General features: G+C 44.0%; 3 protein-coding genes across 4 annotated transcripts; 2 read left to right on the top strand and 1 right to left on the bottom strand.

Moving 5' to 3' along the window:
• Positions 1-373: 373 nt before the first annotated feature.
• LOC110226964 (meiosis-specific protein ASY2-like) lies at positions 374-3,500 on the bottom strand. Its single transcript, XM_021020018.1, has 5 exons — positions 2,593-3,500; positions 1,892-2,515; positions 1,778-1,831; positions 1,612-1,694; positions 374-1,486 (listed from the first exon to the last, which is right to left on the bottom strand). The coding sequence occupies exons 1-5, from the start codon at positions 3,200-3,202 to the stop codon at positions 791-793; spliced, it is 2,067 nt and encodes a 688-aa protein (XP_020875677.1). The 5' UTR covers positions 3,203-3,500; the 3' UTR covers positions 374-790.
• Positions 3,501-12,201: 8,701 nt separating this feature from the next.
• Positions 12,202-12,863, top strand: LOC110226971. Of its 2 annotated transcripts, XM_021020075.1 has the most exons (3): positions 12,202-12,410; positions 12,480-12,534; positions 12,775-12,863. In XM_021020075.1, exons 1-3 carry the CDS (start codon positions 12,261-12,263, stop codon positions 12,861-12,863), a joined length of 294 nt encoding a protein of 97 aa, XP_020875734.1. In that variant the 5' UTR covers positions 12,202-12,260. The 2 variants fall into 2 exon arrangements, with proteins under 2 accessions (XP_020875734.1, XP_020875730.1); XM_021020071.1 differs by having other exon boundaries at positions 12,480-12,863.
• Positions 12,864-17,927: 5,064 nt separating this feature from the next.
• On the top strand, positions 17,928-18,750 carry LOC110226961. Its single transcript, XM_021020005.1, has 2 exons — positions 17,928-18,256; positions 18,327-18,750. Exons 1-2 carry the CDS (start codon positions 18,107-18,109, stop codon positions 18,744-18,746), a joined length of 570 nt encoding a protein of 189 aa, XP_020875664.1. The 5' UTR covers positions 17,928-18,106; the 3' UTR covers positions 18,747-18,750.
• Positions 18,751-26,289: the final 7,539 nt, after the last annotated feature.

The raw sequence follows: 26,289 nt of genomic DNA, 5'->3' as shown, positions 1-26,289 counted from the left end.
TTGAGAACAAAAATTCAATAATGATGGCGTGCCCTAGTGGCTTAAACCATTTTTGGAAATCAAGAAAAGGCAGTTATTGCCTTAAAGACGTGCCGCTTTTCCTATTTTCAAGGAGTGAGAAAGGAAATAGCAACCGTCGCATTAAAAGCAAAAACAAAAAAAAAAAATCATTAACTACAAAAAGTTTTTAAGGCCCAAGCCCAACAAATCTACCGAGTTGACTAAACCCGAAGTGGGGAACTCGCGTTAAGCCGAGCTCAGTTCTCGCATTCTAAAGAAAAAGGCCTGATCAGCCTAAAAATCTCGAAAGCATAGCCACAAGGCCAAAAAGGGTTAAAAGCGGACTTTGCAAACCCGCACATAGTTTTAACCAAACCCTCTTGGGATCATAACCTAAAAAGGTTTAAAAGCCTCCTCAGGCAAATATCTTGTTCGAAATAAAGTGACGATAAAGCTTCCTTAGGCAAAAACAAGTTCAAATTTAAGTTTTAAGATAAATGGGACAATCCCCAGTTTAAAGTGGACACAGCCACTACGGATTAACAGCCACCTCGGACTCCGTCTCGGCTGTCAAAGTTTCACTCGCCTCCTTGGCTGGTGCTTGATCAGATGAAGCTCCTGGTCCACTCTCCACGGTACAACCATCTCCCGGGGTGACCTCCGGTGCAGCAGGAACTTCGGGTGGGATGACAGCTTCCGTCTCACTTGAGCCTAGGAAGGACAGTTCCAGTCAATTAAAAATATAAGGCAAGAAGAAGGTAGTGAGTATCAAGAGCCAGAGGTTACCTGCCTAGTCTAGACCCGATTCACTTATGGGAGGTGATTCTGTGAAGAATTCCTCGAAGTGCTGAGGGTTGAAGGTTGAAGCGGGAAGAGTTTCCAAGCGACTCCGCTTTTCAGATAAATTAGCCGTCAGCTCGGTCCTTTCTTGCACTTCGGAGAAATATTTGTCATGGATTTGATCCAACAAGATCAGGTTGCTCTCGTGCTCCTTGATGTCTGATTCCAGATCTGACCTAGCCTTCTCAGTTTGAATGAAGCGGATGGCCCCTTGAATCAACTCCATCCCACGTCCCTTGACCTCTTTTCTGGCCTTCGATGCCGACCTTGCTAACTCGGAATCACACAACTTGGTGATCGCTTTGTACTTCGCGTTAAGCTCAATAAGTTGGTTGTTCAGGGTGTCGGCGGTTGATTCAGATTCATGAAGTCTACCCTGAATACCAGAAAGTTCATCCTGGAGTTGGTAATTCCGGTCGTACTGATCCTGCAGCTCCCCCTTTATCTTCGCAAGCTCGGATGATAGACTGTCAAGCTCGGATGATAGAGTGTCAACCTTGTCCTCCAGATCGTGCTTGGATTCGGTAGAAGAACGAAGATCAGCCTCGAGATTAGAGAACTTGCCCATCCACGTGTCAATCTCCTTTTCCCGACCAATGATCAACCCCTCGTAATGTTCAATCATGTCATTAAGCTCGCCGTTAGCCTGGCATTATACATAAACTCGGGATGGCGAGTCAATTTCGAAGAATGACAGCGAAATCAGAAAAATAAAGCAGAACTAACCCGAGATGAATGATGAGCGTGAAGCAAGTAGCGTTCGCGAATTGCAGGGCGCCACTTGTCAAAATCCGGTAGGATCGTGCCTGATCGGGTTTTGAAGCACCGAAAGACGTTACCCTCTTTCTCCATGGCTACGAAAGTAGAAGAGGAAAAGTCTTAGAAATTCATAATAAACACAAGGCGAAAAGAAACATATACATACATATCACCAAACCTGAAAGCGATTTGACCTGAGGGACAAGAACAGGCTTTGACTTCGAAGAGTCATCTCGAGACTCAGAACTTTCCTTCTGAGGAGCCGCGCTCTGGTTCTTCTTCTCGCCACTACATTGGGAAGAAGAAGAAGACATGTCAATAGGAGCAGGAGGACCCATTGGTTCAGTAGGAGGGGACGACCGAGGAGAACGGTCAGTCCGGGCCCTCCACTTCTCCCTTCGCGGAGAAGAATCACTGCGAGATGACTTGTCTCTCTTCCTACGAACCAAGTTCCTAAGCGGTTCGTTGCTAAAATCATCTCGGGGAGGACGAGGAGAATTACGAAGAGGAGATCGGGCCCTCCGAGGAGAATGATCATCACGACTTTCGCGCCGAGGTGTCAATCTGAAAACGGTGACGGATCTGGCTCCTTCGACGCTGCCATCGTCAACCAGCAGGGTCCTACTGTAGTCCTTCTTATCGATAGTAGCCGCAAGAAACTCTTTTTTCTCCTCGCAAGCCTCAGCTATCGGTTTGGAGAGCGCCTTGCGCTTGGCCGCAAGGGCCCGAGATGACAGTCCCTGAGTTGGGGGAGGAGGCGGAAGATGGTGAAGTTGACCTGGGGGACTCATCCTGAGTTTGTGGTTGGCTTCTAGAAATCGCTCGAGAGTGAAAGAATTCCAAAGGGTTTCCCCTTCGAGGACTATTTTGAAGAACCCGATGAATTCTTCAGATGGGATAGTCGGGGCAATGAAAGCTACGAAGTAAAATAACAAGTTAATTAGTAAAAATAAATAAAACAACCGGAAAAGGTAAAGGCGACCTAATTTCTACCAGGCTTCGCAGACCACTTCGATGGGAGTACATCGGAAAGATTTCCGATCGAAGCAGGGGTTTTCTTAATTAAGAACCATGGATGGTGCCAGTTTTCATCCTTGTTCGGGAGATGCGGGATGATGTTCCTGCTAGCGTTGGGGTACGCAGAGAAATACCCCGCCTTCTTCAACCAACTCCTTACGCTAAGAAGTTCGTTCAATTCGGGGACTCCAATAACGTACCCGGCTTCCGCCGCCACAGTTATAATCCCAAGGATGGTGCGAAGGAGATTGGGGGTTAGTTGAGGCAAAGCAATCTCAAGGGCTGCGAAGTACCGGACTAAGGCTTCAAGAAGAGGAAATGTTAGCCCGCAACCCTTGAAATAGACCTCGTAAACACAGAAATAGCCATCGCGATGGTTTTCCGGAGATTCATTAGGACCGGGCAGCATCGATTCCGCCATGATTCCAGGTAAAATCTGACAGAGATCTCTCAATTGATTAAGAGATTGAAGAGTACATGTAGACATATAGTGGGGACCGGCGATATCACCCAGGCGAGCACATTCGTCATTGTTGGAGCCTCTTTCAAAGGACGAAGATTCAGGTCTTTCAGAATCAGAAGTCATTGGAGAAGATGAAAAATTTAAGATCCGACAAGGAGAAATTTGACGAAAGAGACTCGGCGAAGGAAAGAAGAGAGAAGCTTCAATTGAAGTGTAAGAGTAAAAGTATAAATAATGATGAAAGAAGTTACCTCACGCAAGCTAGGTGATAATGATAGAACCGCCTTGGGAATCGTGGGGGAAGTGGGAAGGTTTTTCTCACTTTAATAGTAAATAATTAAGATAAGGCCATGATGGCGACAGATGTCACGCAACCAAATATGGGTAGCGCCGAAATTAAAGGATTGACAGGATCTTGGCGGGAAAATCAGAAGATTCCTCAAAACGCAATCTTTGGTCATTGAAGCATTAAAGTCCTCCGAATTGGAATAGCACTTCGAAAGACTTGGGGGGCTAATTGTTGGTGTCGGATCCCGCACCAGTAGTCCGGGACCAACCAAAGATTGCCACGTAGTCAATACAAAGGCCCACAAGAGATAAGGCCCATTAGGTCTGTAAGTTAAGGGTGCGGTCGAGGTGGTGACACCACAAAGAAAGTTCGAAGTGATTGCACCTCGATACGAGTCCAGAGTCGAAGTCATAGTTAAGTCGGTTCAAGGTTATTTGGGCTGAGAGGCGAGGCCCATGAAGGTCAGAATCAATTCAAATTCAAACGTTGAGCATTAAATTCGGAGACCAAAACGGACACATTTAAGAGACAATAATTGTACTTAATTAGCCACTTAAATATCGTTTTTCTATGTATAAATATGAGGGCCAATGGCCATGTAAAGGGGATTTTTTTTCTGGAGACGAAATACTATAGCAATTCTTGTATCAATTCATAAGCTTTTTACATATTCACTTTGTCCCTCAAGAATAATCTTTCCTACTTAATAAAAATACTTAAGTGTGTGAATCCGACATCCACAGTCATGTCCCCCCTTTGATTAACCCTTTAAACCCAACTAGAAAACTACTCTAGCATGGTTAAAGAGATCATCAAAGTAAGGTTTGATAAACTCATAAGAAATAGATGAATAAGAACTTAATAGGGTTTAGAGATTACTTCTTTGAATGTAGAATACAAGTGGTAAGACTTCACCTTGATAGATCTTAAAGTAAACAAGAGAAAAGAGAGAGATTTGGTTGACTACTAAGCTTCTAGGTCGACGTCTGCAGCTCACGGCGAGGGCAGGGACGAGCTTCTACGACTTCACGAAGACACCCTAGGTTTAGGGTTTTCATAGGGTATTTATAGGTCTTGGAGACCAAGGAGTCGGTTTAGGGGTAAAACATCTTTTCTCGTGTGATACATGTCTTGTGTGGCCTAGATGTTCTCATTGTGGAAGTCGGATTCACACACTCAAGTATTTTTATTAAATAGGAAAGATTACTCTTGAGAGACAAAAAATAAATGTGTAAAAAAAAACTTATGGATTGCTACAAAAATTGCTATATTATTTCTCCTTCGAGAGAGAGACCCCCCTTACATGGCCATTTGCCCTTTTATTTATACATAGAAAAATGTCAATTAAATGGCTAATTAAGTACAATTATTCTCTTTTAAATGCGTCCGTTTTGATCTTTGACTTTAATGCTGAACGCTCGAATTTGAGTTGATTCCGATCTTCATGGGCTTCGCCAATCGTGTAACGCCCGCGATCCTCAATAGGATCGTCGGATGAGACTTGGTCCGAGAAAAGGAGGAGAAACTCGGACAAGTCTAGATTGGAGCTGCCCATCAGCTCGGATAAAGAGAATAATGAACGTTAAGTAGCCAAACCAGCTCCCGTATAGCTCAACTAAGCTCGAAGTACTTCCGGGTAGCTTAGCTAAGCTCGGGTAACTGTCGGGTAGCTCAGCTAGCTCGACCAGCTGCCGGGTAGCTCAGCTAAGCTTGGGTAACTGTCCGACGGTTGGACGGTTGGGCGGTTACGGATGACGGTTACCAACGGGCGGTTATGGACCGAATGGGCGCCTTCTAGAGAACGGTTAGAGAAACGGTTTCTGAACGAAACTCTATAAATACAAGGCGTTTGGGACGATTTCAGACACGGAAAAACTTAGGGAAAAATACAGAAACTCTCGGAGAACATTTTGAGAGAAAACACTTAAGAGAGAGTTACGATCGGTGCGATCGAAGGTGAGACGGTTCTAGACTTTGTGTCCGAACCTAAGGAGATTTGATACGTACGATCTAGCCTAGGGATTGTTCCGATGACTTAGAAGAAGTCCGGAACGATTAGGGTGATATTGTAGTATCGGGGAATCATTCATATCATGCATAAACTTGGTTCGAATGGCGGATCGGTTGAAATGGGGATGCGGCTCGGCGGAGGATCGGCGGATCTGTGAAGATCTACCGTGAATCGGCCGAACTGATGCGCATACTTCCACTCTCCGATCTGTTCTTCGTTCCGGGTGGTTAAAGGGCCTAGAGAGCATTGCATGGACTTGCATATAATAAGTAAAACGGATACTTATGCCTCTTTGACTTTCAGGAAAGGATGGTGATCGTGGGAAGGACTTGGCTTAGGCGTGAGAGACTCAAGGCCGGGAAGATGGGTGGTGATGAATCGGGTAGAATAGGATCGATTATATGACTTGTAATAGCTTATATGCAAACTCATAAGTTGTATCGAATCCTTTTAAGTATCTAATAAAGTATCCGATTCTTTGTTTACTCTATTATCGCATATTGACTCTAAGTAATGAATCTCAGAATATCGTAAATCGGACTGTCTTAAGGAAATGGCCCTAAAATTTGACTAAGGATCGGATCACTTAATGATTTGGTCGGAGAGAACCTCTCCGGACTTAGGCAGTCCGGATCGGGGTCTTTCAAGTTGGTATCAGAGCATGCTTGGTTCTAGGACCATTAGTGCGGGTTTTGGGAATCACCACTCATCGGCTTATGAGTCCTCTCGGTAGTTGTTTCTTACTCTCTTGCGAATTACTATGACTTACCGTAACTAACTTTGAAGTTATTCGCAGATGGGTAAAGATCAACTTGAGTCGGATTCGGGGACGAATCCAATTCAAGGGGGGGAGACTTGTAACGCCCGCGATCCTCAATAGGATCGTCGGATGAGACTTGGTCCGAGAAAAGGAGGAGAAACTCGGACAAGTCTAGATTGGAGCTGCCCATCAGCTCGGATAAAGAGAATAATGAACGTTAAGTAGCCAAACCAGCTCCCGTATAGCTCAACTAAGCTCCAAGTACTTCCGGGTAGCTTAGCTAAGCTCGGGTAACTGTCGGGTAGCTCAGCTAGCTCGACCAGCTGCCGGGTAGCTCAGCTAAGCTTGGGTAACTGTCCGACGGTTGGACGGTTGGGCGGTTACGGATGACGGTTACCAACGGGCGGTTATGGACCGAATGGGCGCCTTCTAGAGAACGGTTAGAGAAACGGTTTCTGAACGAAACTCTATAAATACAAGGCGTTTGGGACGATTTCAGACACGGAAAAACTTAGGGAAAAATACAGAAACTCTCGGAGAACATTTTCAGAGAAAACACTTAAGAGAGAGTTACGATCGGTGCGATCGAAGGTGAGACGGTTCTAGACTTTGTGTCCGAACCTAAGGAGATTTGATACGTACGATCTAGCCTAGGGATTGTTCCGATGACTTAGAAGAAGTCCGGAATGATTAGGGTGATATTGTAGTATCGGGGAATCATTCATATCATGCATAAACTTGGTTCGAATGGCGGATCGGTTGAAATGGGGATGCGGCTCGGCGGAGGATCGGCGGATCTGTGAAGATCTACCGTGAATCGGCCGAACTGATGCGCATACTTCCACTCTCCGATCTGTTCTTCGTTCCGGGTGGTTAAAGGGCCTAGAGAGCATTGCATGGACTTGCATATAATAAGTAAAACGGATACTTATGCCTCTTTGACTTTCAGGAAAGGATGGTGATCGTGGGAAGGACTTGGCTTAGGCGTGAGAGACTCAAGGCCGGGAAGATGGGTGGTGATGAATCGGGTAGAATAGGATCGATTATATGACTTGTAATAGCTTATATGCAAACTCATAAGTTGTATCGAATCCTTTTAAGTATCTAATAAAGTATCCGATTCTTTGTTTACTCTATTATCGCATATTGACTCTAAGTAATGAATCTCAGAATATCGTAAATCGGATTGTCTTAAGGAAATGGCCCTAAAATTTGACTAAGGATCGGATCACTTAATGATTTGGTCGGAGAGAACCTCTCCGGACTTAGGCAGTCCGGATCGGGGTCTTTCAAATCGGCCCAAATATTCTTAAACCGACTTAACTGTGACTTCGACTCCGGACTTATGTTGAGGTGCAGTCACTTCGGACTCACTTCGTGGTGATAACCACTTCGACTGTCACTCCGACTCACGGATCTAATGGGCTTTATCCTTCGTGGGCCGTTACCTTGATTACGCGGCAATCTTTGGTTGGTCCCGAACTACTGGTGCGGGATCCGACACCAACAATTAGTCCCCCAAGTCTTTCGAAGTGCTATTCCAATTCGGAGGACTTTAATGCTTTAATGACCAAAGATTGCGTTTTGAGGAATCTTCTGATTTCCCGCCAAGATCCCGTCTGTCCTTTGATTTCGGCGTTACCCATATTTGGCCGCGTGACATCTGGCGCCATTATGACCGTATATTAATTTTTACTATTAAAGCGAAAAAACTTCTCCACTTCCCCCACGATTCCCGAGGCGATTTCATCATTATCACCTAGCTTGCGTGAGGTAACTTCTTTCATCATCATTTTTACTTTTACTTTTAAATTTGCGCTTTACTTGAAACTTCTCTCTTCTTTTCCTTCGCCAAATTTCTCCTCGTCGTATCTTGAACCTTTCATTTTCCCCAATGACTTCTGATTCTGAAAGACCCGAATCTCCGTCATTCGACGATAGGCGCTCTAGTAATGACGAGTGCACTCGCCCTGATGATATTGCTGGTCCGCACTATAGATCCACTTGTACTCTTCAATCCCTCGAGCGGTTGAGAGAGCTTTGCCGGATTCCGCCGGAAATTATGGCGGAAGCACAAATAGCTGACCCCACAGAATCCCCAGAGAACCATCGCGATGGTTACTTCAGTGTGTACGAGATTTATTTCAAGGGTTGCGGACTAACCTTCCCACTTCTGGAAGCCCTAGTTCAGTACTTGGCGGTTCTCGAGATCGCTCTTCCTCAATTAACCCCCAATCTCCTCCGAACCATACTCAGAATTATAACAGTAGTGGCGGAAGCCGGATACATTATAGGTGTCCCCGAGCTGAATGAGCTTCTAAGCGTGAGAAATTCATCGAAGAAGACAGGGTATTTCTCAGCATACCCTAATGCTAACAGGAACGTCATTTCACATCTTCCAAACAAGGATGAAATTGGCATCACCCTTGGTTCCTGATTAAGAAAACCCCTGCTTCGATTGGAAGTCTATCAGATTTACTCCCATCGAAGTGGTCCGCGAAACCTGGTAGAAATTAGGTCGCATACATTCCTCCAATTTGTTTTATTATTCCTATTGATTAAACTTGTTATTTTCACTTCGCAGCTTTCGTCGCTCCGACTCTACCAACTGAAGAATTCTTCAAGATAATCCTCGAAGGGGAAACCCTTTGGAATTCTTTCACTCTCGAACGGTTCATAGAAGCCAATCGCAAACTCAGGATGAGCCCTCCCAATCAACTTCATCGTCTTCCGCCTCCTCCCTCAACCCAGGGAATGTCAGCTCGGGCTCTTACTGCCCAGCGAAAAATGATCTCCAAGCTGATGGCTGAGGCTTGTGATGAGAACAAGGCGTTCCTTGCGACCGCCATTGACAAAAAAGATTATAGCAAAACCTTGTTGGTTGACGACGGTAGCACCGAAGGAGCCAGATTCGTCGCCGTTTTCAGATTGACACCTCGACGTGAACGTCACGACGACCGTCCACCCCAGAGGCCCCAATCTCCTAACCATGACTCTCCTCGTTCTTCCGGAGATGACTTTAGCAACGAAACGCTTAAGGATTTAATTCGCAAAAAGAGGGACAGGTCATCCCGCAGTGGTTCTTCTCCGCGAAGAGAGAAGTCAAGGGCCCGGACTGACCGTTCTCCTCGATCGTCCCCTCCTACTAAAGCAATGGGTCCTCCTCGTCCTGTCGATATGTCTTCTTCTTCTCAACATAGTGGCGAGAAGATGAACCTGGGTGCAGCTTCTCAGAAGGAAAGTTCTGAGTCTCGAGATGACTCTCCGAAGACAAGGCCTGCTCTTGTTCCTCAGATCAAATCGCTCTCAGATGTTGGTGTCGGATCCCGCACCAGTAGTTCGGGACCAACCAAAGATTGCCGCGTAATCAAGGTAACGGCCCACGAAGGATAAAGCCCATTAGATCTGTGAGTCGGAGGGACAGTCAAAGTGGTTATCACCACGAAGTGAGTCCGAAGTGACTGCACCTCGACATAAGTCCGGAGTCGGAGTCACAGTTAAGTCGGTTTAAGGATATTTGGGCCGATTGCCGAAGCCCATGAAGATCGGAATCAACTCAAATTCGAGCGTTAAGCATTAAAGTCAAAGATCAAAACGGACGCATTTAAGAGAGAATAATTGTACTTAATTAGCCATTTAATTGATATTTTTCTATGTATAAATAAAAGGGCAAATGGCCATGTAAGGGGAGTCTCTCTCGAAGAAGAAGAAATAATATAGCAATTTTTGTAGCAATCCATAAGTTTTTTTTTACACATTTATTTTTTGTCCTTCAAGAGTAATCTTTCCTATTTAATAAAAATACTTGAGTGTGTGAATCCGACTTCCACATTTTGGCGCCGCCTGTGGGGATCGAGGATTCTTGAGTGGTCAGATTTTTCTTTACTACATTTCCGAGATAAGCAACAATGTCCGGAGGAGACGCTGCTGAATTATCATTGGCCGAAACCCTTAAAGCCATGCAACAAACCATGTCGGAAATATCGCAGAAGTTCTCGAATGTGGAAAAGGCTGTCGACATGTTACAAATATCCCAGGTATCTCTTAGTCAAAACGTCAGTACAATACAAACTCGTGTTCGCTCTTTAAGTGCAGGAAACCCTGTGGGAATCCGAAGAAGGATATTCAACTCGCCAAGTTCCGTTGTGCGAAATGAAACAAGCGGACAAACAACTCCTGGTGCTACTAATAGTGTAGTTTAGCCATTGGAGGGAGAGACACAGCTCGAAGATGAAGTTCAACTTGCAGATCAATACGAGCAGGAAAACCTCGACCAGTTCGAGACTATGAGGAAGGTTAGCCAGGAACTAAAAGAAATGAAGTCAAAGTTCCATCAGGCTACGAGTTCGGAGCCGGATATCAATCGAGTCATTGAAGAAGCTAGGCGAACACCTTTTGTTCCGCGAATCGCAAGTTTAAGAATCAAAGATTCTCGGAAGCTCAAGTTGGACCCTTACAACGGATTGGAGGATCCAAAAAGCTATCTCGCAGCTTTCCTGATAGCTGCCGGAAGAGTCGAATTGGATGAAGCTGATGAGGATGCAGGGTACTGTAAGCTCTTTTCGGAAAATCTATGTGGCCAAGCTCTAATGTGGTTCACCCAATTAGAGCCGGGTTCGATCAGCAATTTCGACGAACTATCAGCCGTGTTCTTAAAACAATATTCCATCCGTATGGACAAAAGTGTTTCGGATGCCGATCTTTGGAACCTATCACAAGGATCAAATGAGTCACTTCGAGTTTTCATCACCAAGTTCAAAGGAGTGCTGTCAAAAATCCCAAGAATCTCGCAGCAATCAGCTTTATCTGCCCTACGAAAAGGATTGCGACATGATTCAAGGTTTAAAGAGGATTTAATAGTTCATAAACCAGACACAATTCAGGACGCACTCTTCCGCGCAAACAACTGGATGGAAGTAGAAGACGAAAAAGAAAATTTCGCCAAAAGAAATAAACAAGAGAAGCCAGCAATCACCGTCCCTATCAAGAAGTTCGAGTCTAGGGAGAGCAAAGGACCAAGAAAATTTGGGTCTCAACCCTTCAACGGTACTGTCGGAAAGCAATTCCAAGGGAAAGGAAGGTCAAACACTTGGGTCCGTGATTGTAGTGTCCTTAAGAGGCATCTCGCGGAGCTTTGGGCCAGTGGGGATCTTTCCAAATTCGATATAAAAGATTTCGTAAAGGAATACCACAAATCAAAGGATAACTCCAAAGATCAAAATTCTAAAAGACCAAAGTTATCCAATGAGGAAGAGCCAAGGAGTTCGAAGGGTAAGATCAATGTGATTCTAGGAGGTTCTAAATTTTGCCAAGATTCGATAAGTTCCATCAAAACACATAGGCGAAATGTTTTACTCAAAGCAAGTTTGAGTGAAGAAGTCGATTTTCAAGGTGCATCAATATCATTTGACGAAGAAGAAACGCGGCACCTCAAGAGACCTCATGATGATGCATTAGTCATTACCCTGGACGTTGCCAACTTCGAAGTATCAAGAATTCTTATCGATACGGGCAGTTCGGTCGATCTAATCTTTTTAAGTACTTTAGAAAGAATGGGAATTAGTCGGGCAGACATAATAGGGCCTCCATCTCCATTAGTGGCCTTCACAAGTGTTTTTTTTTTTTAAACAAGATATTTGCCTGAGGAGGCTTTTAAACCTTTTTAGGTCATGATCCCAAGAGGGTTTGGTTAAAACTGTGTGCGGGTTTGCAAAGTCCGCGTTTAACCTTTTGTGGCCTTGTGGTTATGCCTTCGAGATTTTTTAGGCTGATCAGACCTTTTTCTTTAGAATGCGAGAACTGAGCTCGGCTTAATGCGAGTTTCCCATTTCGGGTTTAGTCAACTCGGTAAATTTGTTGGGCCTGGGCCTTAAAAACTTTTGTAGTTAATGCGACGGTTGCTTTTTCCCTTCTCATTTCTTGAAAGTAGGAAAAGCGGCTCGCCTTTAAGGCGATAACTGCCTTTTCTCGATTTCCAAAAATGGTTTAAGTTACTAGGGCACGCCACCATTAATGATTTTTCGTTTCCAAGATAAACCCTATTCCTATTATAAATAGGAGATTGTTTACCTTTGATCTCTCCTCAAGAAACTTCATAATTCATTCGATAAGCACCATATCAATGGAAAACGAAAACGTAGTCCCCATTGATCCCGGCAGCCCGCTTTTTATATCTGGCGATGGATTCGAGCCGACAGGTGTTCTCTTCCCGCACGCCGTGTTTCACTTCCCTTCGAAGGAAAAGAAAGAGGCTTGTGATTTCTTGGATAAGGTTTAGTACTTATCTCCTCCGATCAAAACTTTCCGCTTTCTTCTTTTTACTTACTTATCTTTATTCTAGGTCGTTGACAAGCACCGTTGCTTGTGTGACGAGAGGCAGCGGCTAGGTCTCAAAAGACAAACACTAGAGGCTCGCATCGCTCGTGTGGAGAGGAAGATAAGAGCTCTGGAAAGTGACCCCTTTCAATGGGAATGGCGGAACTTTGATTCTGTTGCTGAGATCCCGAAGATGCTCCGGATGTATCTCCATGCTAAGGGAGTTCCGGGGCCCGTGAACGCCCCGGTCTATACCGTTCCATCTGATAGCGAAGAAGAAGACGAGGAGGATGCTAGCACCCGTCGGAAACGCGTTCGGGATCGGCCCGAAGTGGATGCTAAGAACAAGGCGTCCACTTCGGAAATTAAACCAGCGATGAAGGAGCCTGTTTCTGAGCCTCTTCCTTAAATGTTCCCTAACTCTTCTCCCATTTTGAACTCGTAATGGTCTTTGGCCCCTTTTTTTTTTTTTATGGGAACATTTGCATTTTTCCTTATTCTTCAAAATATTCTCGGAGATACGTCTTTTAATGCAGGGTTGGTTTAAAATCATAAATCTCTCCGCGAATCACTCCAAGGGATACGACGTTCTTATAAATTATGGTCTCAATTTCCCTTTACTCTTCACCACTCTTTTTCATTTTAGCAGGTATGGAGTTCAACCTTCGATGTTCAGAATCCATGCCCGACTTCTCCAGGATCGGAATGATAAACGAAGATGTTTCGAATGAGCCAAACAGGCAGCCTCTTTCACCTCGCGGCTCCTTCAGGTCTCAGATCCGAGCTCCGTGCGCTTTGATCAGGGATCTCCCAATCAGAGACCAAGGAACAGCGATGGCATTCATAGAGGCACTTGCGCTTCAACATCGGAAGCTTACATTGGAAAAGAGGAGACTCCGGAAGAGGATTAACCGGATGCAACGCAGGCTCTCACCCCGGAGAATGGATCGAGCTTGGAATCTTTGACTTCGCTCGAATTCCAGACTGCATGATGCCAATCCTCGATCTTACTGGTCAAGGAGTTGAAGTGTTTTGCTCGTCAACAAGATTTCCCTAATCCGAAGTGTACGATGAGGGACATTCCGTCTTATTTGTTTGAATAAACGCTCTATTTCCAATCTCCTGTATGTTCGCATAGCCGAACCTTTATTTGCTTCACTTGTTCGCTCAGTCGAACCTTTTCCTTTAATAAAGAAATAAAACAAATTTTTATTAATAGTTGAACTCGTTTCCGAGCTGCCTACGTACCCATTTCGGGATCAAGCCACACCGTAGTTCATGTACATAAAAAATGCATGTAGCTTTAAACATAAAACATCTTTAGGTTGATCACATTCCAAGGTCGCTTGACTGGCCTGTCTTCTAAGTCTTTCAGCCTATAAACACCATTCCGAACCACTTCGGTAACAATGTAAGGTCCTTCCCAATAAATACCGAATTTACAAGCACCTTCTTCTTTTTTATTGTCAAAGACGCGCCTTAACACATAATCTCCCACGAAGAACGGCCTACTTTAACTTTAGAGTTGTAATATCGGGCTGCTGCCTGCTGGTAATTTTGAATCCGAATCAAAGCCTTATCACGCCTTTCATTTATGGTATCTAGTGAAACATTAAGCATTGCTGAATTTTCTTCCTCATTTAATGGTGCTTCTGTTCGGCGTAGTCCGGGCACGTTGAGTTCAGCCGGTACTACTGCCTCCATGCCATAAACCAAAGAGAATGGAGTTTCTCCGGTAGGTCGCCTAGGGGTTGTACGATAGGCCCATAGGACGGGTTGGAGTTCCTCATACCATCCTCCCTTTAGTTGATTTAAGCGTTTCTTGAGATTGCTCAATATCGTCTTGTTCGCGGCTTCAGCTTGATCTTTTCCTTGCGGATATCGTGGAGTAGAATAACTGACTTTGATTCCCTAATCCGCACAAAAGGCATCGAACTCGTGTGAAATGAATTGTGGTCCGTTATCAGTGACTATTTTGTACAGAACTCCATGTCGACATATAATGTTTTTCCAAATGAAAGTCTTCACCGTCGAGTCCTTGATACCAACAAACGCCTCAGCTTCAATCCATTTCAAAAAGTAGTCCGTCAAAACCAAAAGGTATTTTACACCTCGAGTTGATCTGTGTAATGGTCCAATGATGTCCATTGACCACCTCATAAACGGGTATGGGGCGGAAATGGAGGAGAATAATTCCGAAGGTTGATGGATCAATGGTGCATGGAGTTGGCAGCGCTTACATCTTTGGGCGAACTTAACACAATCCGTAATCATAGTGGGCCAATAGTATCCCATTCTTTTAACTTTAAAAGCCATAGTCCTTCCTGATGAATGACTTCCACATAATCCCTCATGCACTTCGCTTATAACGATTTCGACTTCGGGCCCAAAAATGCATAATAGGTAAGGGTCACTAACACCTCGTCTATATAATGCGTCCTTTGATAGACAAAATTCCTGGCCTGCCACTTATTCTTTGGGAGCTCGTCTGTCATGATGTAGCGCTTTATTGGCTCCCTCCAGTCAGCCCACCAGTCTTTAGCCGGAATTTGGTCGACCCTGTGAAATACTCGTGGCTCTGGTTCGGGATGCTTGTTTGGTTCAAGAGTATCCTCCTCGATTAATGGCTCGGTCTCTAATACTGTTTCTGGAATCGCATCTTCTGCTAAAACAACGGGTTCCTTGCGAGATGTGTTTGATCCCGTTGATTTCCTCCGTTTGATGGGTGGAGGTTCGACCTCTGGTTCGCCACGGTCACGTGCCGCTACTCGAGATCTTGTAACGACGAGGGTTTCTTTGTTGTCTTGAATGCTTCGCTCCGAAATGCATTCCACTGGAATAACTCTTTTCAACTCAGGATCTGATGTTGATGCCAACGCGGTGTTGGTGTCGGATCCCGCACCAAAAGTTCGAGACTAACCAAAGATTGCCACGTAGTCAAAATATTGGCGCATAAAGGATAAAGCCCATTGGATCCGTGAGCCAAAGGAACAGTCGAAGTGTTTATCACCACAAGAGGAATTCGAAGTGATTGCACTTCGATATGAGCCCGACATCAAAGTCACGGTTAAGTCGGTTCAAGGACATTTGGGCCAAAAGGCGAGGCCCATGAAGATCGGAGTCAACTCAAATTCAGACGTTAAACATTAAAGTCAAAGATCAAAACAGACACATTTAAGAGAGAATAATTGTACTTAATTAGCCATTTTAAATGTCGTTTTTCTATGTATAAATAAAGGGGCCAATGGCCATGTAAAAGGGATCTTTTTCTCGAGCAAGAAATACTATAGTAATTTTTGTAGCAATTCATAAGCTTTTTACATTCTTATTTTTTGTCCCTCAAGAGTAATCTTTCCTACTTAGTAAAATACTTGATTGTGTGAATCCGACATCCACATTTTGGCGCCGTCTGTGGGGACAGAGGATTCTTGAGTGGTCAGATTTTTCTTTACTACATTTCCGAGATAAGTAGCAATGTCCGGAGGAGACGCAGTTGAACTGTCATTGGCCGAAACCCTCAAAGCCATGCAACAAACTATGTCGGAAATGTCGCAGAAGTTCTCGAATGTGGAAAAGGCTGTCGACACGTTACAAACATCCCAGGTATCACTTAGTCAAAACGTCAGTAATATACAAACTCGTGTTCGCTCTTTAAGTGCAGGAAATCCTGTGGGAATCCGAAGGAGGATATTCAACTCGCCAAATTCCGTTGCGCGAAATGAAACCAGCGAACAAACAACTCCTGGTGCTACTAATAATGTAGTTCAGCCATTGGAGGGAGATATACAGCTCGAAGATGAAGTTCAACTTACAGATCAATACGAGCAGGAAAACCTCGACCAGTTCGAGACTCTGAGGAAGGTTAGCCAGGAACTGAAAGAAATGAAGTCAAAGTTCCATCAAGCTACAAGTTCGGTGCCAGACATCAATCGAGTCATTGAAGAAGCTAGACGAACACCTTTCATCTCGCGAATTTCAAGTTTGAGAATCAAAGATTCCCGGAAGCTCAAGTTGGACCCTTACAGCGGATTGAAGGATCCAAAGAGCTATCTCGCAGCTTTTCTGATCGCTGCTGGAAGAGTCGAATTGGATGAAGCTGATGAGGACGCAGGTTACTGCAAGCTCTTTTCGGAAAATCTATGCGGCCAAGCTCTAATGTGGTTCACCCAATTAGAGCCGGGTTTGATCAGCAATTTCAACGAGCTATCAGCTGTGTTCTTAAAGCAATATTCCATCCTTATGGATAAAAGCGTTTCGTATGCCGATCTTTGGAACCTATCACAAGGATCAAATGAGTCACTTCGAGTTTTCATCACCAAGGTCAAAGGAGTGCTGTTAAAGCTCCCAAGAATCTCACAACAATCAGCTTTATCTGCCTTACGAAAAGGGTTGCGACATGATTCAAGATTTAAAGAAGATTTAATACTTCATAAACCAGACACAATTCAGGATGCGCTCTTCCGCGTAAATAACTGGATGGAAGTAGAGGACGAAAAAGAAAATTTTGCCAAAAGAAATACGCAAGAAAAGCCGGCAATTACCATCCTTACCAAGAAGTTCGAGCCTAGGGAGAGCAAAGGACCAAGGAAATTTGGGTCGCAACCCTTCAACAGTACCGTCGGAAAGCAATTCCAAAGGAAAGGAAGGTCAAACACTTGGGTCCGTGATGAAAGTTTATATTGCGACATTCATAAAGTAACCGGACATTTAACCAAGGATTGTAGTGTCCTTAAAAAGCACCTCGCGGAACTTTGGGCTAGTGGAGATCTTTCCAAATTCGATATAAAAGATTTTGTGAGGGAATACCACGGATCAAAGGAAAGCTCCAAAGATCAAAATTCCAAAAGACCAAGGTTAACCAACGAGGAAGAACCAAGGAGTTCGAAGGGTAAGACCAATGTTATTCTAGGAGGTTCCAAATTTTGTCGAGATTCGATAAGTTCCATCAAAAAACATAGGCGAAATGTTTTACTCAAAGCAAGTTTGAGTGAAGAAGTCGATTTTTAAGGTGCATCAATATCATTTGACGAAGAAGAAACGCGGCACCTCGAAAGACCTCATGATGATGCATTAGTCATTACCCTGGATGTTGCTAACTTCGAAGTATCAAGGATTCTTATCGATACGGGCAGTTCGGTCGATCTAATCTTTTTAAGTACTTTAGAAAGAATGGGAATTAGTCGGGCAGACATAATAGGGCCTCCATCTCCGTTAGTGGCATTCACAAGTGAATCAGCCATGTCCCTCGGAACCATCAAGCTACCAGTCATTGCCAAACGGGGGTCAAAGATCGTGGATTTTGTTGTCTTCGATAAGCCCGCGGCTTACAACATCATCCTCGGAACTTCCTGGATTTATCAAATGAAAGCAGTCCCCTCTACATATCATCAATGTATCAAATTTCCAACTTTTGTAGTTAATGCGACGGTTGCTTTTTCCCTTCTCATTTCTTGAAAGTAGGAAAAGCGGCTCGCCTTTAAGGCGATAACTGCCTTTTCTCGATTTCCAAAAATGGTTTAAGTTACTAGGGCACGCCACCATTAATGATTTTTCGTTTCCAAGACAAACCCTATTCCTATTATAAATAGGAGATTGTTTACCTTTGATCTCTCCTCAAGAAACTTCATAATTCATTCGATAAGCACCATATCAATGGAAAACGAAAACGTAGTCCCCATTGATCCTGGCAGCCCGCTTTTTCTGTCCGGCGATGGATTCGAGCCGACAGGTATTCTCTTCCTGCACGCCGTGTTTCACTTCCCTTCGAAGGAAAAGAAAGAGGCTTGTGATTTCCTGGATAAGGTTTAATACTTATCTCCTCCGATCAAAACTTTTTCGCTTTCTTCTTTTTACGTACTTATCTTTATTCTAGGTCGTTGACAAGCACCGTTGCTTGTGTGACGAGAGGCAGCGGCTAGGTCTCAAAAGACAAACACTAGAGGCTTGCATCGCTCGTGTGGAGAGGAAGATAAGAGCTCTGGAAAGTGACCCCTTTCAATGGGAATGGCGGAACTTTGATTCTGTTGCTGAGATCCCGAAGATGCTCCGGATGTATCTCCGTGCTAAGGGAGTTCTGGGGCCCGTGAACGCCCCGGTCTATACCGCTCCATCTGATAGCGAAGAAGAAGACGAGGAGGATGCCAGCACCTGTCAGAAACGCGTTCGGGATCGGCCCGAAGTGGATGCCAAGAACAAGGCGTCCACTTCGGAAATTAAACCGGCGATGAAGGAGCCTGTTCCTGAGCCTCTTCCTTTAATGTTCCCTAACTCTGCTCCCATTTTGAACTCGTAATGGGCTTTGGCCCCTTTTTTTTTTTATTTATGGGAACATTTGCATTTTTCCTTATTCTTCAAAATATTCTCGGAGATACGTCTTTTAATGCAGGGTTGGTTTAAAAGCATAAATCTCTCCGCGAATCACTCCAAGGGATACGACGTTCTTATAAATTATGGTCTCAATTTCCCTTTACTCTTCACCACTCTTTTTCATTTTAGCAGGTATGGAGTTCAACCTTCGATGTTCAGAATCCATGCCCGACTTCTCCAGGATCGGAATGATAAACGAAGATGTTTCGAATGAGCCAAACAGGCAGCCTCTTTCACCTCGCGGCTCCTTCAGGTCTCAGATCCGAGCTCCGTGCGCTTTGATCAGGGATCTCCCAATCAGAGACCAAGGAACAGCGACGGCATTCATAGAGGCACTTGCGCTTCAACATCGGAAGCTTACATTAGAAAAGAGGAGACTCCAGAAGAGGATTAACCGGATGCAACGCAGGCTTACTAAGGTATCAAGAGATCTTCACATCCTTGGCTCTAACCCCGGAGAATGGATCGAGCTTGGAATCTCTGACTTCGCTCGAATTCCGGACTGCATGATGCCAATCCTCGATCTTACTGGTCAAGGAGTTGAAGTCTTTTGCTCGTCAACAAGATTTCCCTAATCCGAAGTGTACGATGAGGGACATTCCGTCTTATTTGTTTGAATAAACGCTCTATTTCCAATCTCCTGTATGTTCGCATAGCCGAACCTTTATTTGCTTCACTTGTTCGCTCAGTCGAACCTTTTCCTTTAATAAAGAAATAAAACAAATTTTTATTAATAGCTGAACTCGTTTCCGAGCTGCCTACGTACCCATTTCGGGATCAAGCCACACCGTAGTTCATGTACATAAAAAATGCATGTAGCTTTAAACATAAAACTTCTTTAGGTTGATCACATTCCAAGGTCGCTTGACTTGCCTGCCTTCTAAGTCTTTCAGCCTATAAACACCATTCCGAACCACTTCGGTAACAATGTAAGGTCCTTCCCAATTAATACCGAGTTTACAGGCACCTTCTTCTTTTTTTATTGTCAAAGACGCGCCTTAACACATAATCTCCCACGAAGAACGACCTACTTTTAACTTTAGAATTGTAATATCGGGCTGCTGCCTGCTGGTAATTCTGAATCCGAATCAAAGCCTGATCACGCCTTTCATTTATGGTATCTAGTGAATCATTAAGCATTGCTGAATTTTCTTCCTCATTTAATGGTGCTTCTGTTCGGCGAAGTCCGGGCACGTTGAGTTCAGCCGGTACTACTGCCTCCATGCCATAAACCAAAGAGAATGGAGTTTCTCCGGTAGGTCGCCTAGGGGTTGTACGATAGGCCCATAGGACGGGTTGGAGTTCCTCATACCATCCTCCCTTTAGATGATTTAAGCGTTTCTTGAGATTGCTCAATATCGTCTTGTTCGCGGCTTCAGCTTGACCTTTTCCTTGCGGATATCGTGGAGTAGAATAACTGACTTTGATTCCCCAGTCCGCACAAAAGGCATCGAACTCGTGTGAAATGAATTGTGGTCCGTTATCAGTGACTATTTCATACGGAACTCCATGTCGACATATAATGTATTTCCAAATGAAAGTCTTCACCGCCGAGTCCTTGATACCAACATACGCCTCAGGTTCAATCCATTTCAAAGAGCAGTCCGTCAAAACCAAAAGGTATTTTACACCTCGAGTTGATCTATGTAATGGTCCAATGATGTCCATTGACCACCTCATAAACGGGTATGGGGCGGAAATGGAGGAGAATAATTCCGAAGGTTGATGGATCAATGGTGCATGGAGTTGGCAGCGCTTACATCTTTGGGCGAACTTAACACAATCTGTAATCATAGTGGGCCAATAGTATCCCATTCTTTTAACTTTAAAAGCCATAGCCCTTCCTGATGAATGACTTCCACATAATCCCTCATGCACTTCGCTTATAACGATTTCGACTTCGGGCCCAAAAATGCATAATAGGTAAGGGTCACTAACACCTCGTCTATATAATGCGTCCTTTGATAGACAAAATTTCTGGCCTGCCACTTATTCTTTGGGAGCTCGTCTGTCATGATGTAGCGCTTTATTGGCTCCCTCCAGTCAGCCCACCAGTCTTTAGCCGGAATTTGGTCGACCCTGTGAAATACTCGTGGCTCTGGTTCGGGATGCTTGTTTGGTTCAAGAGTATCCTCCTCGATTAATGGCTCGGTCTCTAATACTGTTTCTGGAATCGCATCTTCTGCTAAAACAACGGGTTCCTTGCTAGATGTGTTTGATCCCGTTGATTTCCTCCGTTTGATGGGTGGAGGTTCGACCTCTGGTTCGCCACGGTCACGTGCCGCTGCTCGAGATCTTGTAACGGCGAGGGTTTCTTTGTTTTCTTAAGTGCTTCGCTCCGAAATGCATTCCACTGGAATAACTCTTTTCAACTCAGGATCTGATGTTGATGCCAACGCGGTGTTGGTGTCGGATCCCGCACCAAAAGTTCGAGACTAACCAAAGATTGCCACGTAGTCAAAATATTGGCCCATAAAGGATAAAGCCCATTGGATCCGTGATCCAAAGGAACAGTCGAAGTGTTTATCACCACAAGAGGAATTCGAAGTGATTGCACTTCGATATGAGCCCGACATCAAAGTCACGGTTAAGTCGGTTCAAGGACATTTGGGCCAAAAGGCGAGGCCCATGAAGATTGGAGTCAACTCAAATTCAAACGTTAAGCATTAAAGTCAAAAATCAAAACGGACACATTTAAGAGAGAATAATTGTACTTAATTAGCCATTTTAAATGTCGTTTTTCTATGTATAAATAAAGGGGCCAATGGCCATGTAAAGGGGATCTTTTTCTCGAGCAAGAAATACTATAGCAATTTTTGTAGCAATTCATAAGCTTTTTACATTCTTATTTTTTGTCCCTCAAGAGTAATCTTTCCTACTTAGTAAAATACTTGATTGTGTGAATCCGACATCCATATTTTGGCGCCGTCTGTGGGGACAGAGGATTCTTGAGTGGTCAGATTTTTCTTTACTACATTTCTGAGATAAGCAGCAATGTCCGGAGGAGACGCAGTTGAACTGTCATTGGCCGAAACTCTCAAAGCCATGCAACAAACTATGTCGGAAATGTCGCAGAAGTTCTCAAATGTGGAAAAGGCCGTCGACACGTTACAAACATCCCAGGTATCACTTAGTCAAAACGTCAGTACTATACAAACTCGTGTTTGCTCTTTAAGTGTAGGAAATCCTGTGGGAATCCGAAGGAGGATATTCAACTCGCCAAATTCCGTTGCGCGAAATGAAACAAGCGAACAAACAACTCCTGGTGCTACTAATAATGTAGTTCAGCCATTGGAGGGAGATACACAGCTCGAAGATGAAGTTCAACTTACAGATCAATACGAGCAGGAAAACCTCGACCAGTTCGAGACTATGAGGAAGGTTAGCCAGGAACTGAAAGAAATGAAGTCAAAGTTCCATCAAGCTACAAGTTCGGAGCCAGACATCAATCGAGTCATTGAAGAAGCTAGACAAACACCTTTCATCTCGCGAATTGCAAGTTTGAGAATCAAAGATTCCCGGAAGCTCAAGTTGGACCCTTACAGTGGATTGAAGGATCCAAAGAGCTATCTCGCAGCTTTTCTGATCGCTGCTGGAAGAGTCGAATTGGATGAAGCTGATGAGGACGCAGGTTACTGCAAGCTCTTTTCGGAAAATCTATGCGGCCAAGCTCTAATGTGGTTCACCCAATTAGAGCCGGGTTTGATCAGCAATTTCAACGAGCTATCAGCTGTGTTCTTAAAGCAATATTCCATCCTTATGGATAAAAGCGTTTTGGATGTCGATCTTTGGAACCTATCACAAGGATCAAATGAGTCACTTCGAGTTTTCATCACCAAGTTCAAAGGAGTGCTGTCAAAGCTCCCAAGAATCTCACAACAATCAGCTTTATCTGCCTTACGAAAAGGATTGCGACATGATTCAAGATTTAAAGAAGATTTAATACTTCATAAACCAGACACAATTCAGGATGCGCTCTTCCGCGCAAATAACTGGATGGAAGAAGAGGACGAAAAAGAAAATTATGCCAAAAGAAATAAGCAAGAAAAGCCGGCAATTACCGTCCCTACCAAGAAGTTCGAGCCTAGGGAGAGCAAAGGACCAAGGAAATTTGGGTCGCAACCCTTCAACAGTACCATCGGAAAGCAATTCCAAAGGAAAGGAAGGTCAAACACTTGGGTCCGTGATGAAAGTTTATATTGCGACATTCATAAAGTAACCGGACATTTAACCAAGGATTGTAGTGTCCTTAAAAAGCACCTCACGGAATTTTGGGCTAGTGAAGATCTTTCCAAATTCGATATAAAAGATTTTGTGAGGGAATACCACGGAGCAAAGGAAAGCTCCAAATATCAAAATTCCAAAAGACCAAGGTTAACCAACGAGGAAGAACCAAGGAGTTCGAAGGGTAAGATCAATGTTATTCTAGGAGGTTCCAAATTTTGTCGAGATTCGATAAGTTCCATCAAAAAACATAGGCGAAATATTTTACTCAAAGCAAGTTTGAGTGAAGAAGTCGATTTTCAAGGTGCATCAATATCATTTGACGAAGAAGAAACGCGGCACCTCGAAAGACCTCATGATGATGCATTAGTCATTACCCTGGATGTTGCTAACTTCGAAGTATCAAGGATTCTTATCGATACGGGCAGTTCGGTCGATCTAATCTTTTTAAGTACTTTAGAAAGAATGGGAATTAGTCGGGCAGACATAATAGGGCCTCCATCTCCGTTAGTGGCATTCACAAGTGAATCAGCCATGTCCCTCGGAACCATCAAGCTACCAGTCATTGCCAAACGGGTGTCAAAGATCGTGGATTTTGTTGTCTTTGATAAGCCCGCGGCTTACAACATCATCCTCGGAACTCCCTGGATTTATCAAATGAAAGCAGTCCCCTCTACATATCATCAATGTATCAAATTTCCAACATCAAGTGGAGTGGAAACAATTCGGGGAGAACAAGAAGCTTCATGGACGTGTTATCTAGCTAGCCAACGTATGAAGATTCAATAGCAATTAACGAAGCCCGCAAAAGAGGGACTAAGATCAAAATTTCCTAGCGGACAGAAAAAAGATGATGTAGTAATCGAAGTGGTGTTGGAAGAAGACAAACCGGACCGGAAAATTCGAATTGGGGCAACTTTGACTGGCCAAATAAAAGAAGCTTTGATCGAACTCTTGAGGAAAAACAAAACATCGTTTGCGTGGTCAGCGACGGACATGCCTGGCATAGATCCAAGTATAATTTGTCATGAACTAAACGTGGATACGAGCTTCAAGCCGGTGAAACAAAAAAGAAGAAAGCTCGGAGTGGAGCGAGCAAAAATAGTAAATGACGAAGTGGATAAACTTTTGAAGATAAGGTCCATAAGAAAAGTGCAATACCCGGAATGGGTAGCAAACACTGTCGTTGTCAAAAAGAAGAATGGAAAAGATAGGGTTTGCATCGACTTCACAGACCTCAATAAAGCATGTCCCAAAGACAGTTTCCCGCTCCCACATATAGATCGACTTGTAGAGTCCACCGCTGGGAACGAGCTGTTAACATTCATGGACGCCTTCTCGGGTTATAATCAAACAACGATGAACCCCGAAGACTAAGAAAAAACGTCATTTATCACTGATAGAGGTATCTATTGTTACAAGGTAATGCCTTTTGGTTTGAAAAATGCAGGAGCAACTTATCAACGGTTGGTTAACAAAATGTTCCACAATCATCTCGGGAAGACAATGGAAGTCTACATAGATGATATGTTGGTTGAATCGTTAAGAAAAGAAGATCACGTTAAGCATTTAGAGGAATGTTTTGATATTCTCAATAAATATCAAATGAAGCTGAACCCGGCAAAGTGCACATTCGGAGTCCCATCCGGAGAATTTCTTGGCTATATTGTGACAGAAAGAGGGATTGAGGCCAATCCAAATCAAATTAACGCATTCCTAAATATGCCATCTCCAAGAAACTTCAAGGAAGTACAACGGTTGACTGGGCGGATTGCGGCTTTGAATCGTTTTATCTCGAATCAACAGATAAGTCATTGCCTTTCTATCAAATTCTAAAAGGAAACAAAGGATTCCTTTGGGATGAGAAATGTGAAGAAGCTTTTGGGCAGCTTAAGGCATACTTAACCACTCCACCTATATTGTCCAAACCAGAAGTGGATGAAAAGCTTTATTTGTACGTATCGGTTTCAAACCATGCGGTTAGTGGAATCCTGGTTCGGGAAGACCACGGGGAACAGAAGCCGATTTACTACGTAAGTAAATCAATGACGGATCCGGAAACCAGATATACAATGATGGAAAAACTCGCACTGGCGGTGGTGACCTCTGCTCGGAAGCTGCGCCCATATTTTCAATCCCATTCGGTTGAAGTATTAACCAACCAGCCACTCCGAACAATACTTCATAGTCCAAGTCAGTCCGGACGTTTGGCGAAATGGGCGGTGGAATTGAGCGAGTACTACATAGAATTCAAAAGCCGGATCAGTATGAAAGCTCAAGATATAGCAGATTTCCTAACCGAGCTACCAATACCTGGAACGATAGAGCAATCGGAGAACCAAACTTGGAAATTACATGTAGATGGGTCTTCATTAAAGCAAGGATCCGGAGTAGGAATCAAGTTGGAATCTCCAACATCGGAAATTCTAGAACAATGATTCCGATTATTATTTAATGCTTCCAACAATGAGGCAGAATACAAAGCCCTAATTGCCGGACTTCGATTGGCACAAGGAGTTGGAGCTAAGGAAATAGTCGCTTATTGCGATTCGCAATTAGTGGTTAACCAGTTTAATGGAGACTACGAGGCCAAGGACTCAAGAATGGAAGCATACCTCGAAGTGGTGAAGGATCTATCTAAAAATTTCTCGAAATTCGAATTAATTCGCATACCTCGGGGAGAGAATACGACTGCGGACGCACTTGCCGCGTTGGCGTCAACATCAGATCCTGAGTTAAAAAGAGTTATTCCAGTGAAATTCATTTCGGAGCGAAGCATTCAAGACAACAAGGAAACCCTCGTCGTTACAAGATCTCGAGAAGCGGCACGTGACCGTGGCGAACCAGAGGTCGAACCGCCACCCAACAAACGGAGGAAATCAAAAGGATCAAACACGTCTAACAAGGAACCCGTCGTCTTAGCAAAAGATGCGATTCCAGAAACAGTACTAGAGACTGAGCCATTAATCGAGGAGGATATTCTTGAACCAAACAAGCATCCCGAACCAGAGCCACGAGAATTTCACAAGGTCGACCAAATTCCGGCTAAAAACTGGGGGGTTGACTGGAGGGAGCCAATAAAGCGCTACATCATGACAGGCGAGCTCCCAAAGAATAAGTAGCAGGCCAGAAAAATGAAAATCGTTAGCGCGAAATTTTGTCTATCAAATGATGCATTATATAGACGAGGTGTCAGTGACCCTTACCTATTATGCATTTTTGGGCCCAAAGTCAAAATCGTCATG

The sequence above is a fragment of the Arabidopsis lyrata genome (assembly GCF_000004255.2).
Source record: "Arabidopsis lyrata subsp. lyrata unplaced genomic scaffold ARALYscaffold_9, whole genome shotgun sequence".
In the NCBI taxonomy this organism is placed as follows: Eukaryota; Viridiplantae; Streptophyta; class Magnoliopsida; order Brassicales; family Brassicaceae; genus Arabidopsis; species Arabidopsis lyrata.
The sequence above is the reverse complement of the archived record's forward strand: the minus strand, read 5'-3'. Positions and strand labels throughout refer to the sequence as shown.

Excerpts from the sequence above, each read along its gene's own strand:
- LOC110226971 (XM_021020071.1), top strand. The coding sequence starts at position 12,261 with ATGGAAAACGAAAACGTAGTCCCCATTGATCCCGGCAGCCCGCTTTTT. Across the intron at positions 12,411-12,479 it reads CTTGTGATTTCTTGGATAAG|GTCGTTGACAAGCACCGTTG; the intron begins GTTTAGTACTTA and ends TCTTTATTCTAG.
- LOC110226964 (XM_021020018.1), bottom strand. The coding sequence starts at position 3,202 with ATGACTTCTGATTCTGAAAGACCTGAATCTTCGTCCTTTGAAAGAGGC. Across the intron at positions 2,516-2,592 it reads GAAGTGGTCTGCGAAGCCTG|CTTTCATTGCCCCGACTATC; the intron begins GTAGAAATTAGG and ends TTTACTTCGTAG. Across the intron at positions 1,695-1,777 it reads TCAGGTCAAATCGCTTTCAG|CCATGGAGAAAGAGGGTAAC; the intron begins GTTTGGTGATAT and ends CTACTTTCGTAG.
- LOC110226961 (XM_021020005.1), top strand. The coding sequence starts at position 18,107 with ATGGAAAACGAAAACGTAGTCCCCATTGATCCTGGCAGCCCGCTTTTT. Across the intron at positions 18,257-18,326 it reads CTTGTGATTTCCTGGATAAG|GTCGTTGACAAGCACCGTTG; the intron begins GTTTAATACTTA and ends TCTTTATTCTAG.